Source organism: Carassius gibelio, chromosome B9, assembly GCF_023724105.1.
Source record: "Carassius gibelio isolate Cgi1373 ecotype wild population from Czech Republic chromosome B9, carGib1.2-hapl.c, whole genome shotgun sequence".
Taxonomy (NCBI): Eukaryota; Metazoa; Chordata; class Actinopteri; order Cypriniformes; family Cyprinidae; genus Carassius; species Carassius gibelio.
Window position 1 is genome coordinate 23,959,793 of NC_068404.1, and position 13,850 is coordinate 23,973,642.

Here is a 13,850-nt window from a genome sequence, read left to right on the forward strand (position 1 = left end):
TATAGCATTTCACACATATAACTACAGGAAGTTAATGACAGTGTCATAAGATCTTACCAAGCATTTCTGTTATAGTCACAACTCCTGGTACTTCAGCTGGTTCACCTGGTCCACCAGCATTGCAAGCCATAACACGGAATTTGAATTCTTCTCCTTGTGGCATTTGTGTCAAGGTATATTCACAGATGAGTGAAGGTGTAGCATTACACTTCATCCAGGTTACTGAACCAACCTTTTGCATTTCAATTAGATAACCTGTAACCTTAGCACCACCCTCCTCATCTGGAGGACTCCAGGCCAAAGACACAGAAGACTTTGTGGTATCTGTGACCCGTGGGTTTTGAGGTGACCCAGGTGGATCTGTAGGGTTTATGTAATTGTTTAATAAGTGATAATAATTGAATTTACCTCAATCAAAATTTTGTGTCAGTTAATATACAAATGTATTAATAGTAAGATTCTGCTTACCAACAGGATCAGTTGCTACTGCCGGTTTAGAAAGAAGGCTAGGTTTGCCAACACCACGAGGATTGATGGCTGTCACTCTGTGTTCATATTCCAGGCCTTCAATTAATCCAGTGGATCTGTATCTTGTCATTGTCACTGGATTTTTATTAGCACGGATCCACCTATCTGATCTGACCTCCTTGCGTTCAATAATATAGCCAGACACCTCTAAGCCTCCATCCTCATCTGGTGGCTCCCATGCAACAGTCATGCCATCACGTGATACATCAAATACAATGGGTCTTCCAGGCGGCCCGGGAATTGCTATAACAAAAATTCAAATGTGTGAAGTAGGTCTAGAATATATACATATATCCTAAATCATAAATATATATATATATTTTTAAACATGTTTTCTTACATTTGGAGCTCTTGCACATTACGATTTCTGACTGTAAGTAATCCCCAGTGCCATAGCGATTGGTTGCTGCAACACGGAACACATATTCATCGCCCTCTGTCAGTCTGACAAATTTGAATGTTGGTCTGGTAGCTGATTCTGACACAGGTAACCATCCTGGCCGATGAGCATCTCGTTGTTCAACCACATAGTTGCTAATTGGTGCACCACCATCTCTCGTAGGTGGATCCCAGCTTATTGTGACGGATGTTGCATCAATTTCATCAAATCGGATAGGCCCTTGAGGCTCATCAGGTTTGGCTAAAGAGAGAGATGTTTATAATTAATATTATAACTTAACCATTTTACAATATCTGTTTTCATGCAGGGGGTCTGTACTTACAAAGAATGATGACTTTGATGTTTTCAGTAGTTACTCCTGTTATGTTTTTCAACTCAAGTGTATATACTCCACTGTCATCAATTGTAGTGTCAAAAATGGTTAATTTAGAGAATTTTCCAGTTGACTTTATCTTCACACGCTCCACAATCTTTATCCTATTGTCATTGAAGAACCAAGAACAAGCTGGTGGTGGTCGACCTATAATTGGTAAGTCAAGCTCAAGGGGTTTGCCTGCCAAAACACTTATCATCTTCTGTGGAATAGCTGATAGATCAACCTTTGGCAAGACTGAAAGAGGAAAAAAAGGCATAAACAGTGAAACATGAAAAACAATTGACAGCATCTTTTAATTTTTGTTATTATGAATATACATACCTCTTTGATCTTGAACTGTCACAGCTGTTACGATTTCTTTTGGCTCACCAGCTCCTTTGCTGTTGACAGCACGTACCCTGAAGAAGTACTGCTCGTTCTCATTAAGTGACATGATAGTGTACTCAAAGTCTGTAAGTTTTAAAGTTGCCACCTTCATCCACTTGTCAGTACCAGCTTTACAAGCCTCAACAATGTAGCCAGTAATTCTGCTGCCTCCATCATGTAAAGGTTTCTCCCAGGCAAGTGATACACTGGATTTGGTTACATCTACAACTTCAAGCTTGACTGGTGGCAGTGGAACTTCACAGACCAATACAACATCACCTGTCTCACAAGGTTCACCAACACCATAGATATTTTCTGGTAAAACTCTGAAATAATACAGCATTCCTTCTGTCAGACCAGATATTTTGTATGATGTCTTGCTGCATTTGGATGTGACAGTTTTGTATGCTCTCATTGATGCCTCTCGTCTTTCAATTATGTAATTATTGACAGGTGCTCCACCATCGACCTCAGGAGCATCCCAAGTAATGTGAGCAGAATCTTTTGTAAGCTCTTTCAACTTAATTGGACCAGTTGGACCAGGTGTATCTGAAAAATAATTCATAAACATGCTGGTAAGACATAATTTCATGGTGAATTGTTATATACACTAATTCAATGATTTCAGTGATTTAATATGGGGGAAAAATATATAAAGATATATACCATAGATTTTCACAAGAATGCTTGCATCCTTCTTCCCAGCTGAATTAGAAGCTTCAATTGTATATCTTCCAGCATCATAGCGGTGCACCTTGTCAATAATGAGAGTTGTAGCAGTATTTGTCACTTCAATAAAGCCACGATTTTGGAGGTCCACACCAGGTTTGCTCCAGGTTATAGTTGGGATTGGTCTACCAGTAACAGTAACATGGAGCCGCAGAGAACTTCCTGCTCTCAGACAAATGGTCTTTGTCAGTTCATCAGGCAGCTCAAGGTCAGGAATTTCTAAAATAAAAATAAACAAAACAATAGAGTTTAATAGAAAATATACTTACAAAGATATTGCTGCAATAGGAAATTGCTTCTTTCTTGCATTTGTGTATATATCAAACTTTGACAGAATATAACAATTTGGAATTTGTGTGAACATACCAATTCTTTCCACAGGCTCGGTCTCTGCACAAGGTTCACTGAAGTCACCCATTCCATTTACATTGACAGCTGCAACTCTGAAAAAGTATTTTTTGCCAGCAGGAAGACCTGTAACTGTGTGTTCGGTCACCCTAAGATTCTTTTCATGCACTTTTGTCCATTCCTCTGCACCAGCTTCTTGCATCTCAAGAACGTAACCAATAACATCAGCACCTCCATCTTCAACTGGTCGTGTCCAGGCAAGGCTAATACTATCTTTGTGTGTGTCTGTAACTCGTGGGATTGAAGGTGGATCTGGAGTGCCTAAAATGGGGATTTAACATAATAAGGTAAACAGTTGTTACTATAGTAATATACACATTTAAATGTTAATAATGGGATTGTTTCAGAAACTTACCTGTTGGTTCTCTACATACTGCATACATTGACACTTCACTAGGTTCACTATCACCAGCTGCATTCATGGCTGTAATACGGAACTGATAAATGTTGCCTTCATGGAGACCAGTGACTTTGAAGGATGTGTCCTTGAGAATAGAATCTCTGTTAACCTTGATCCATCTAACACTCTTTCTTTCACGGAACTCAATCAGGTAGTTTGTGACTTCACTGCCACCATCGCTCTCAGGCTTCAGCCACTCTATCGTTGCAAAGTCTTTTCCAACTGCAAGGATTTCTGGTGTTCCAGGAGGTGATGGGACAGCTGTAATTGGAAATGAAGGTGGAATATTGTAACACACAGCACTACAAAAAAAAACTCTGATAATGTTTTTAACCTTAATCATCACACTTACTGAATGAGTTTCTGGCAAAGATGGGGGTAGACTGTACTGCCACACCAGATCCATACTTGTTCACACCTCTCACACGGAAGATATATTCATTGTTCTTGAAAAGTCTTTTAATTTCACATGTTAGGGCTTTGCATTCAGCCTCCGTGATAACCCAGTTAAGTCTATTGGTATCTCTTCTTTCAACAATGTAATGTGTTATAGGGTCACCACCATCCTCCAGTGGCTCTTTCCAAGACACTGTGCATTTTTCCTGAGATATATTGCTGACTGTAATCTCCTGACAGGGACCAGGTGTATCTTGGAAAAGAAGAAAGATTATAGTATGAACGAACTGAACATATTTTGGATAGAAGATACAATTTGTTTGGGACTTGAAGGTACCATTCATCTATGTCATTGCTTTATGTTTAGCACACTTACCAAGCACTTTAACGTTGACCTCAGCAGTTTTTGTTCCACTTGCATTTTTAACTGTCAAAACATACTTCCCAGTGTCATCTCTGTCACAGAACTTTATGATTGCCAGAGCACGGGTACTTGAATACTGGAGAGCATATTTTTCACAGAGCTCTAGATCTTTTGTGCCCTTGGACCAGCTGACTTTAGGCTCAGGTTTACCACCAACAGAAGCATCCAGCACCAGATCAGATCCAGCTCTAATTACAACCGTGTCCACAAGGAGTTTGCTGTCTAGCTCTGCTTTAGGAGGAACTGCAAAATAATTTAAGTGTCATGAGTATTTATGTTCTCATTGATACATTTTTTTTTGTCTCATTTAGTGAAAGAACCATGTATGATACATACTGTATTCTGCTTTGCATGTCACTGGTCCTGTTGAAACTGATGGCAGGCTCAACACTCCATTTGCATTTTTGGCAATTACACGGAATTCATATTCCTCTCCTTCTCCCAATGCAGTGATAGTGAAATTTGTGTCGGTAACATTAGTGTAGTTACACTTAAGCCAGCGACCTTCTCCAGTGACAGAATAAGGCTTGCGCTCAACAATGTAGCCTGTGATCGGGCTTCCACCATCATTTAGGGGCACAGACCATTTGATTGAGACTGTTGATCTTGATACATTTGTAACTTCTGTTTTTCCTGGAGGATCTACACATTTGTATCATCAAAAAATACATTAAGTACTGTTTTTGTCAATCTAGGCTGGAATAAGTTACTTTTTGATTGTGATGTACTTACCCACTGGATTTTGTGCCACAGCTCTTTTTGATGCTTCGCTTGCTTTGCTGAGGCCAGCGCTATTCATTGCATACACTCTGAACTGGTATTCAAGACCCTCAACAAGGCCTTCCACCTTGTAATAGCATTCAAAGCAGGGAATCTTGTTTTCTCTCACCCAGAGAATTGTGTTACGCTCCTTCTTTTCGATCCAGTATCCAGAGACTTTGCTGCCACCATCATGGTACGGCTCCTCCCAACGAATGCTCATGCTGTTGGCAGTTACAGCGAACACTTCTGGCCTTGTTGGAGGCCCTGGAGGAACTATAAAAAGGAAAACATGTTATTAAATATTTAATATTTGATCATTTATACAGTATCTCAAAAATGTTAATTCCTTATTAGCTATTACATACCAAATGGATGTTCTGCAACAATTGTCTCAGATTCTGTTGGTTTGCTCACACCAAAACGGTTTTCAGCACAGACACGGAAAGTATACTGCATGTATTTAGTTAGATGTGAAACATGGAAAGAAGTATGTTTTACACTTGAGTTAATAAGCTGCCAAGCAGTTGAACCAGATTCACGCTTCTCAATAATGTAGTTTGTGATGTCTGTGCCACCGTCATCCTCAGGTGGATTCCATGATATTACGCATGACTCTGATGTAATTGAGGAAATCTCAATAGGGCCCTCTGGAGGGCTTGGTCTGCCAATAACATTGACAGTGAGAGTGAAAGTCTTTGACCCAGTGATATTCTCAAGGGTGAGGAAATATCTTCCTCCATCACCTCTCATGCAGTCTTTAACTGTAAGAGTGGTCCTGTTTTTGTTAGTCTTGATTGAAACCCTGTCAGTTTCTTTTAGTCTCATTTCCTCAAGTTTCCAGGAGACCTTTGGAGCTGGTCTTCCACTAATTGGAACATCAATCTCAAAAGATTCACCAATCCTGCTAGTAATGAGTTGGTTGGTGATACCACTGAGATCGGCAGTAGGTTCAATTCGTGGCTCTTTAATGATGACTGAAGAGAAAGCTTCTCTTGGCACACTGAAGCCAGAATCATTCTTTGCTTTGACACGGAATTCATACTCACTGTTCTCTGTAAGTCCTTCAATTACAAGGCTTAGATTTTTTGTGGTACCACAAACAACCCATTTATCTGTATCTTTTGCCTTGGATTCCACACAATAGCCTGTGATACGGCTTCCTCCATCATGCTCTGGCTTGAGCCAGGCCAGGGTTGCTGATGTGTCAGTTGTATCAATGATATCAACTCTCTTTGGTGGAGCAGGTTCAGCTGTGGCAATAACTGGATCAGGCATTTCATATGCTTCACCAAGACCATACTGATTCTCAGCCATAACTCTGAAGAAATAAGGTACACCTTCCAGGAGATCAGAAACTCTTAAGCTTGTTTGAGTGGTCTTGGGTGCTGCCTCTGTCCATGTACGACGGCTTGCCTCACGCTTTTCAACAGTGTAATGATGAACACGTGCACCACCGTCATTTGTAGGAGGTTCCCAAGCAATTGTGAGAGCTCCTCTTGTGACTTCCTTGATGGAGAGAGCCCCTGGTATACCAGGTGTGTCCAACACTTTGACTGTAACATTGATAGATGTATTGCCGCTACTGTTCTCAAGAGTGAGAGTATATTTTCCAGTATCATTTCTAGTGCAGTTTTCCAGTGTCAAGGCTGTGTATGTCTCAGTGGTAGTGATGTCTGTCATAACACCAAGTTCTCCATCTACTTTTGTCCAGGAAGCTGTAGGTGTTGGCTTTCCCTTAAAGCCAATACGGATACATAAACTTCCACCACTTTTCAAAATATGTGTCTGTTTGAAGGATGCATCTATGTCAATTTCTGGTGCCAAGAGCCTGTCTACTGCCTGTGCATACTCAGGTATTTCTTTGGCTTCTCCCTTTCCAACAGAATTGACTGCACAAATACGGAACTTGTACTCTGCACCAGTTTCCAAACCAGTTACATTGTATCTTGTGACAGAACAAAGATCCTCATTGACTCTGTGCCATTGCACTTCAGATCCCTTGCACATCTCAATAATGTAGCCATGGATTTCCATTCCACCATCATAGGCAGGTCTGGTCCATTCCAAACTGACAGATGTATTGGTAGTGTCAGTCACATTGACAATAGATGGGGCATCAGGTACTTCTGTTGGCTCTGCACATTTAATTGGCATTGAAATGTTGCTTGGTGCTCCAATTCCAGCATCATTTACAGCATAAACACGGAATTCATACTCCACATTCTCTGTAAGATGAGTCACTCTGTGTGCAGCCTCAACAATGGGTTTCCTTGTTAGGACTTTCAGCCAGCGACCAGTCTTCTTTTCACGTCTTTCCACAATGTAATATTTTATTGGGTTTCCACCATCATGTGTTGGCGGAGCCCAGTTGATTGTGATACTCTCTCCGTCGACATCTGTTGCATCTGGAGTTCCAGGAGAATCTGGAACAGCTGCAGGGATGGAAATAAAGAATTAATTTAGACACTTTTTTTTAAAGATTTTTTACAGTGTTTTACAGAAACTTTGAGAAAAATATATTTCAATAAGTTTTTTATTATCTTACTGTATTGCATTTGTGCTATCACAGGAACTGAATCCAGTGGTCTGCTAATACCAAACCTATTGACTGCAGAAACACGGAACTGATACTCATTTGTCTTGATCAGTTTGGTTGCAGTGTATGTGCTTGTCAAGCACTCATCCGTAACAAGTGTCCATGAAATTTTTGAGGTTTCACGTTTCTCAACAATGTAATGAGTGACCTCAGAACAACCATCATTCACAGGCGGATTCCATGAAAGTGTTACTTTGCCCTCAGAGATATCCGAGAATGTGATTGGTCCAACAGGTTCACCAGGTGTATCTAAAAGATGGAAATTATAGAAGCATAGGTTAAAGAAGTGCTTCTTAAGAAAATGTAGTGATTAAATTGTGGAATGCATAAATAAGAGGGATAAGGTACAAAAATTATTAATACCAAAGACTTCAACTTTCACTGATTCCTTTTTAGATCCTGAGGGATTTATGGCTTCCACAGTATAAAGACCACGATGACTACGGTCAGCATCTCTGATAAAGAGGGTACTTGATCCAGAAATTGTGGTGATATCAACCATTTTCTTGGTTAATTCAATATTATCTCTGTACCAGGTCACTTTTGGTGTTGGTCTTCCTTTGATTGTTACTTTTAGCCTGATGTTTTCTCCAGCTTTAATAGAGACTCCCTCAAAGTATTCCTGTCCAAACTCAATGTTTGGAGAAACTAAAAGAGGTAAGATTATGAATTTAAGACATACAGACCAGCATAAAAATTCCATATAAAAATGTTGACCACTTAACGATGAAAAACACATTATAAACTGTGTATACTTACAGCTCTCATCTCTGATTAAGACATATCCAGAAGACTGAGAAGGTGGGCTCACTGTGCCAATAGCATTTCTTGCTATGACTCTAAATTCATAGCGTTCACCCAAAGCAAGGCCAGTCACTGCAAATTCTGTGTCGGTCACATTTGAAAAATTGGTCTTTAACCACCGCCCTTTGCCCTGTCGTTTTTCAACATTATAGGCAACAATTTTGCTTCCACCATCACGCTTGGGTGCTTCCCATTTCAGTTTAACTGATTCACTTGTTACATCAACATAGTCAGGGGTACCAGGAGGATCTGAAATTAAAATACATGTTATTTACTATTTAGACACTGTCAACTGTAATACATTTAAAATGTGAAATATCTGTGTGAAAAAATAAGCCTAAAAGTTGAACTTGCCAACTGGAGAAACAGCCATAACAGGTTTGCTTTCATCACTCATGCGACTGTATCCAGCATCATTCTGGGCGTAGACTCTGAACTGATATTCCAAGCCTTCAATAAGACCAGGAATCCTGTACTCCATTTCTTTGACCAAGACTATGTTAACCTTTTGCCACATTATGCTGTTCTTCTCCTTCTTTTCAACATGGAAACCAAGGATTGGACAACCTCCATCAAAAATAGGTGCATCCCACTGAATAGTCATGCCATCATTTGTAACATTGTAAACCACTGGCATTCCTGGTGGGCCAGGTGGTCTGAACTCATGCTTGGCAATGACATTTTGTGAAACTAAAGGTTCACTTGCACCATATCTATTCTCTGCACAGACTCTGAACTGATATTGAATTCCCTTGATCAGATTGAGTACCTTAAATGATGTTCCAATCACACTTGAACAAGCCATTTTCCAGTCAGTCTGAGAGGTGTCACGTTTCTCAACAGTGTAACAAGTGATTTCTCCACCCCCATTATCATTTGGCTCATCCCAAGATATGGCTATACTTTCTGCTCTGACCTCATCCAAGCGGATGGGCCCAATAGGTTTAGAGGGTGGTCCAAGGGTAATAACCTGTATATGAAAAGATTTTCGGAAGAAGTTGTTGTCAAGACTAAGTGTGTATTTGCCTCCATTGTCTTTCTCCACATTTTTTATCATAAGAGTGGCTTTGTTTTCAGACTTCTTGAAGCGTATTTTTTCACTCTCTTTCAGTGGTAAATTGTCCTTTAACCAAAGAATGCTTGGTCTTGGTTTACCCTTGTATGGCAATTCAATGTGGACATTATGTCCCAAACGTACACTGATTTGTCCATCAGGATACTCTTCAAGGTTTGCTTCTGGTGGGATAATGTAGTCCTTTACTTTAATTGGTCCGATTTCAACGAAGTCACTAGTGCCCTTTTCATTCTTGGAACAAACTTTGAAAAACATTTCAGTGAGTTCCTTAAGCTTTGTAACTTCATGTTCACAATGCTTGTTTGTTCCAGCAGGGGCCCATTCTTCTTGACCTTGGATTTTCTTTTCAATTATATAGTCTGTAATAATGCTACCACCATCATAATCTGGTTTGTTCCATTGTAGTATTACTGAAGTCTTTGTGGAGTCTTTCATAGAAAGGTCTTTGACCGGTCCTGGTGTCTCTGTGGCTTTAACTGGCTCTGCTGCTTCACATGGATCTCCAACTCCATTCTCATTTTCTGCTAATACACGGAAGAAGAATGATGCTTTCTCAGATAGTTCTTCAATTACACACGTGGTTTCCTTGCACTTATTTGTTACACATGCATAGGTACGCTTAGAAGAGTCTCTTTTCTCAACAACATAATTGGTAATTTCAGCGCCACCATCCAGTAGAGGAGGCTCCCAGCAAAGTGTAACTTTCCCACGAGTGACGTCTTTCAAAATCAAATTCCTACAAGCAGCTGGAGTGTCCTGTACTTTAACAGACACAGTTAAGGACTTTGGTTCTCCTACACCATTTGATATATTGATGGTGTATTTACCAGTGTCGTTTCGAGTTACTTGTGTAATTATGAGACACGATGAAGTGTCTGTGTTGTGAATGTCATATTTAGGATCATTGTCAATGTTTTGGTCTTCCTTCTTCCAAGAGACACTTGGAGCAGGTCTGCCTTTCAGGGGCACCATGATTTCAACATCTTTACCAGCTTTCATAATGTAATGAGTTCTCATTGCAACATCCGTATCAACCTGGGCTTCCTCTGCAAAATAATAATTGTAATTATTTATGCTGTTATTTGCACTCTGGAAATATTGCTATAAAATGTACAAAGATATAACAAGCATTTCAACATTAGTACATACCAAGAATGTCCTTGGCTTGTACTGGCTCTTCCATTTCAATTGGGTCTCCACGTCCAGCACAATTAACAGCAGATACACGGAAGTAGTAGTCAATGTCTGGTTTAAGGTCCGAGGCAACATACTCTGTGGTTCTCACTTCTCCCTTATGGCTAATCACTGTCCACTCCCCTTCCTCGCCAACTCTTTTTTCTACAACATAGCTGGTTATTTCACTGCCTCCATCATATTCTGGCTTGGACCATCCAAGTGTTATTGATGTTTTAGTTGAGTCCACTACCTTGAGCTTAGTTGGTTCACATGGTGGGTCTTAGGAGAATTTACAAAACTTGGTTATAACTTTATCAAGGCAGTTAGAATATTAATTAAATATGAATTTAGTAAAATTTATATTTTTGTAAAATGAAACCGTAATACATACCAACTGGATCAGCAGCTTTGTAGAAGTCAGAAACATCAGAGTAGGGACCTTCCCCAGCTTTATTGATTGCACATACACGATACTGATATTCATTTCCTTCTGTGAGATGATGGACCTTTGCTTTGGTGTCATTAATGGGGTCCTTGTACACTTTTACCCAGCGCAGGCTCTTCTTGTCACGTCTCTCCAGATAGTATCCTGTAACCATGCTACCACCATCCATACTAGGTTTATCCCAAACAATTTGCATTGATGTTCTGGTGATATCTGTTGCTTCAGGTGTAGAAGTTTGTCCAGGAGTAACTAAAAACAATAATAATTGACTTAATGAATAGTATATTTGTAATTATCTGGTTTACCAAAACTATATATTATATAAATTAGATTTACAGTTATTGTCTCCTTACCAAATGCATTTTTGGCAATTACAGGCTCAGACTCCAGAGGATCTCCAGCTCCAAATTTGTTAACACCTCTGACACGGAATATGTATTCATTTCCTCTGGCCAACTTTTGGACAGTAACAGTACGTGCTTCCATTGCTTCAGAAACTGGGGACCACACTACTCTACTTGTCTCTCGTTTTTCTACAATGTAATGAGTTACTTTTGCACCTCCTTCATCAATCACTGGTTCCCATTCAATTGTTATCTTGTCAGCAGAGACTGATTTGAATTCAATGTGTCCAGCTGGAGGTCCGGGTTTGTCTATTTACAGAATTAAAAGGTTTATAAATTTACAACGAGGACATAAAGAGGTGAAAAAGACATTGAAATTACATTTATATATATTTTTGGGACAAATGATTACATACCTAAAATCTGTATTCTGATATTAGCAGATGCTGTGCCAAACACATTCTTGATTTTGAGCTCATAGGTTCCAGTATTATGACGACTAGCATCCTTAATGAGGATGGCAGATGAGTCAGTTGTGTTCTCAATTGACAGCTGTGCACTTGACACTAGCTCCTTGTCATCTTTAAGCCATTCAATAGTTGGCAAGGGTTTAGCAAATATTCCCACTTTGATTTTGAATGATGTACCAGCTTTGTATTGCACAACATCCAAATACTCTGGGGGCAGGTCAATTACTGGAGCACCTAAGAATGACAGGAAACAGAAATGTATAATAAAGTGTGAAAAGTGATGATAACATGAGATAACTATCAAAGTAGCATCAATAAACTTACCAGAAATGTCGACACAAGTTACTGGTCCTGCAATTAGAGATGGATTGCTGATCGAGCCAACTGTATTTTTGGCAAAAATCCTGAATTCATATGCCTGATCCTGAGTCAAGCCTGATACAGTGAAGTTAGTATCAATGACATTGGTAAAGTTTGCCTTTGTCCATCTGCCATTTGGAGCATCTCTTCGCTCAACCATGTAGCCAGTGATTTTGCTTCCACCATCAAATGGCGGCTTCTGCCATACAAGGCTAATTGAATTTTTTGTAACCTCAGAAATTCTCACATTTGCCGGTGGTTCTAAAACAAAACAATGATTTGTTTTATGGCAATGAATTTCAGAGAAACTTGACAACGTATCAACTTAGTTTATATATTATTATTTGTATTATTAAAACTTACCACAGGCATCAATTGCTAGCACTTCTTCTGATGTCTTGCTGAACTTTCCAATACCAGCTGCATTTTCTGCAGCTACCTTGAATTCGTAAATCATTCCAGGACATATGTTTGTCACTCTAATTTGATTTGCAGGGATTGCTGTTTTGTTTACTGTTTGCCAAAGAATGCTACTTCTTTCTTTCATTTGGACATGGTATCCAACCACTGGGCTTCCTCCATCTACTACTGGCTCATTCCAGCAAACAGTGAGGCTCTCCCTTGACACATAACCCAGCCATGGTGTTGATGGTGGTCCAGGGATAGCTAAAAATACAACAAACCAGCGGGGGTTTAACAGAAATTCAGACTTAAATAGAAACAACTGCACATTATGTACATCATCTATGTACTCACTGTATGGAAGCTTCACTGTAACTGACTGAGAATCAATGTGATCACTGATGCCAAAACGGTTCTCAGCTTTAACTCTGAACTGGTATTCTTCTCCCTTTGTAAGTTTGGTGACTTTAACAGTGCTTCTTGCAATTGTGGATGACACTTCTGTCCAGGCTGGAGTACTTGTTTCACGTTTTAGAACAACATAGTTTGTAACAGGACTGCCACCATCATACACAGGTGGGAGCCATTGGAGACACAAGCTTGTCTCCCTCACATCACTAACTTTAACAGGCCCGACAGGAGGAGCTGGTCTATCCAGGACCAGTATATTTACAAACATCTTGGTGGTTCCACTTGTGTTTGAGGCAACAATGTCATATCTTCCAGCATCACTTGCAATACTTTCTTTGAGACTGATATTAAGACTTTCAGGGGTTACGTCAAAGCTAAATCTCTTGCCGCACTTAACTGGAGCATTGCCTCTTGACATTGTGACTTTTGGCATTGGTTTACCAGAGAGTGGAAGCTCAAATTTAAGATTTGATCCTGCTCTCACATAAACAGTGTTATGTGGGAAATTCTTCATATCAAACTCAGGCGCATCTGTAAACAATAGTCAAAGAAAATGGACATACAACATTACTAGATTATTTAAATATGATAAACATGGAATTAATTGAACGAACTAACACTCACCAAGTTGATCTTTCACAACCACAGGAATAATCATTTCTTTTGGTTCACTAAGTCCAGCATGATTCTCAGCACGAACTCTGAAAAAGTATTCTGCATTTTCCCTTAGGTTCTTAATAATGTGGGTGTTGGCTTTAACTGTGGCACATTTAACCCACTTCTGTTGGCCCTTTTCAAGCGCATCAATGAGGTAGCTGGTAATTCGGCTTCCACCATCATACTCTGGTTTTGACCATGCAATGGTTATGCTATTCTTTGTTACTGCAGTTACGCCAAGCTTAGCAGGTGGACTTGGTTTTTCTGTTGGTGCAAAGTTGAAATCATATATAAAACACAAAATTAATAAAGTTTTTCTGA

General features: G+C 39.7%; 1 protein-coding gene across 3 annotated transcripts in view; it reads right to left on the reverse strand.

Annotated features, from left to right (window-relative positions):
* Positions 1 to 13,850, reverse strand: part of ttn.1 (titin, tandem duplicate 1) — a 132,977-nt gene that overhangs the window by 12,334 nt on the left and 106,793 nt on the right. For all 3 annotated transcript variants that reach the window (XM_052565195.1, XM_052565197.1, XM_052565196.1), the window contains 25 exons: positions 13,497 to 13,793; positions 12,816 to 13,403; positions 12,423 to 12,725; positions 12,024 to 12,320; positions 11,646 to 11,933; positions 11,239 to 11,538; positions 10,832 to 11,134; positions 10,414 to 10,719; positions 8,544 to 10,310; positions 8,145 to 8,438; positions 7,749 to 8,033; positions 7,335 to 7,634; positions 5,155 to 7,221; positions 4,760 to 5,062; positions 4,364 to 4,669; positions 3,980 to 4,270; positions 3,560 to 3,856; positions 3,163 to 3,468; positions 2,766 to 3,068; positions 2,337 to 2,618; positions 1,626 to 2,219; positions 1,251 to 1,538; positions 869 to 1,168; positions 469 to 771; positions 58 to 360 (listed from right to left, as the gene is read on the reverse strand). In XM_052565195.1, the coding sequence (XP_052421155.1) occupies positions 58 to 360; positions 469 to 771; positions 869 to 1,168; positions 1,251 to 1,538; positions 1,626 to 2,219; positions 2,337 to 2,618; positions 2,766 to 3,068; positions 3,163 to 3,468; positions 3,560 to 3,856; positions 3,980 to 4,270; positions 4,364 to 4,669; positions 4,760 to 5,062; positions 5,155 to 7,221; positions 7,335 to 7,634; positions 7,749 to 8,033; positions 8,145 to 8,438; positions 8,544 to 10,310; positions 10,414 to 10,719; positions 10,832 to 11,134; positions 11,239 to 11,538; positions 11,646 to 11,933; positions 12,024 to 12,320; positions 12,423 to 12,725; positions 12,816 to 13,403; positions 13,497 to 13,793 (11,271 nt within the window). The remainder of the gene's footprint in view (positions 1 to 57; positions 361 to 468; positions 772 to 868; positions 1,169 to 1,250; positions 1,539 to 1,625; positions 2,220 to 2,336; positions 2,619 to 2,765; positions 3,069 to 3,162; positions 3,469 to 3,559; positions 3,857 to 3,979; positions 4,271 to 4,363; positions 4,670 to 4,759; positions 5,063 to 5,154; positions 7,222 to 7,334; positions 7,635 to 7,748; positions 8,034 to 8,144; positions 8,439 to 8,543; positions 10,311 to 10,413; positions 10,720 to 10,831; positions 11,135 to 11,238; positions 11,539 to 11,645; positions 11,934 to 12,023; positions 12,321 to 12,422; positions 12,726 to 12,815; positions 13,404 to 13,496; positions 13,794 to 13,850) is intronic.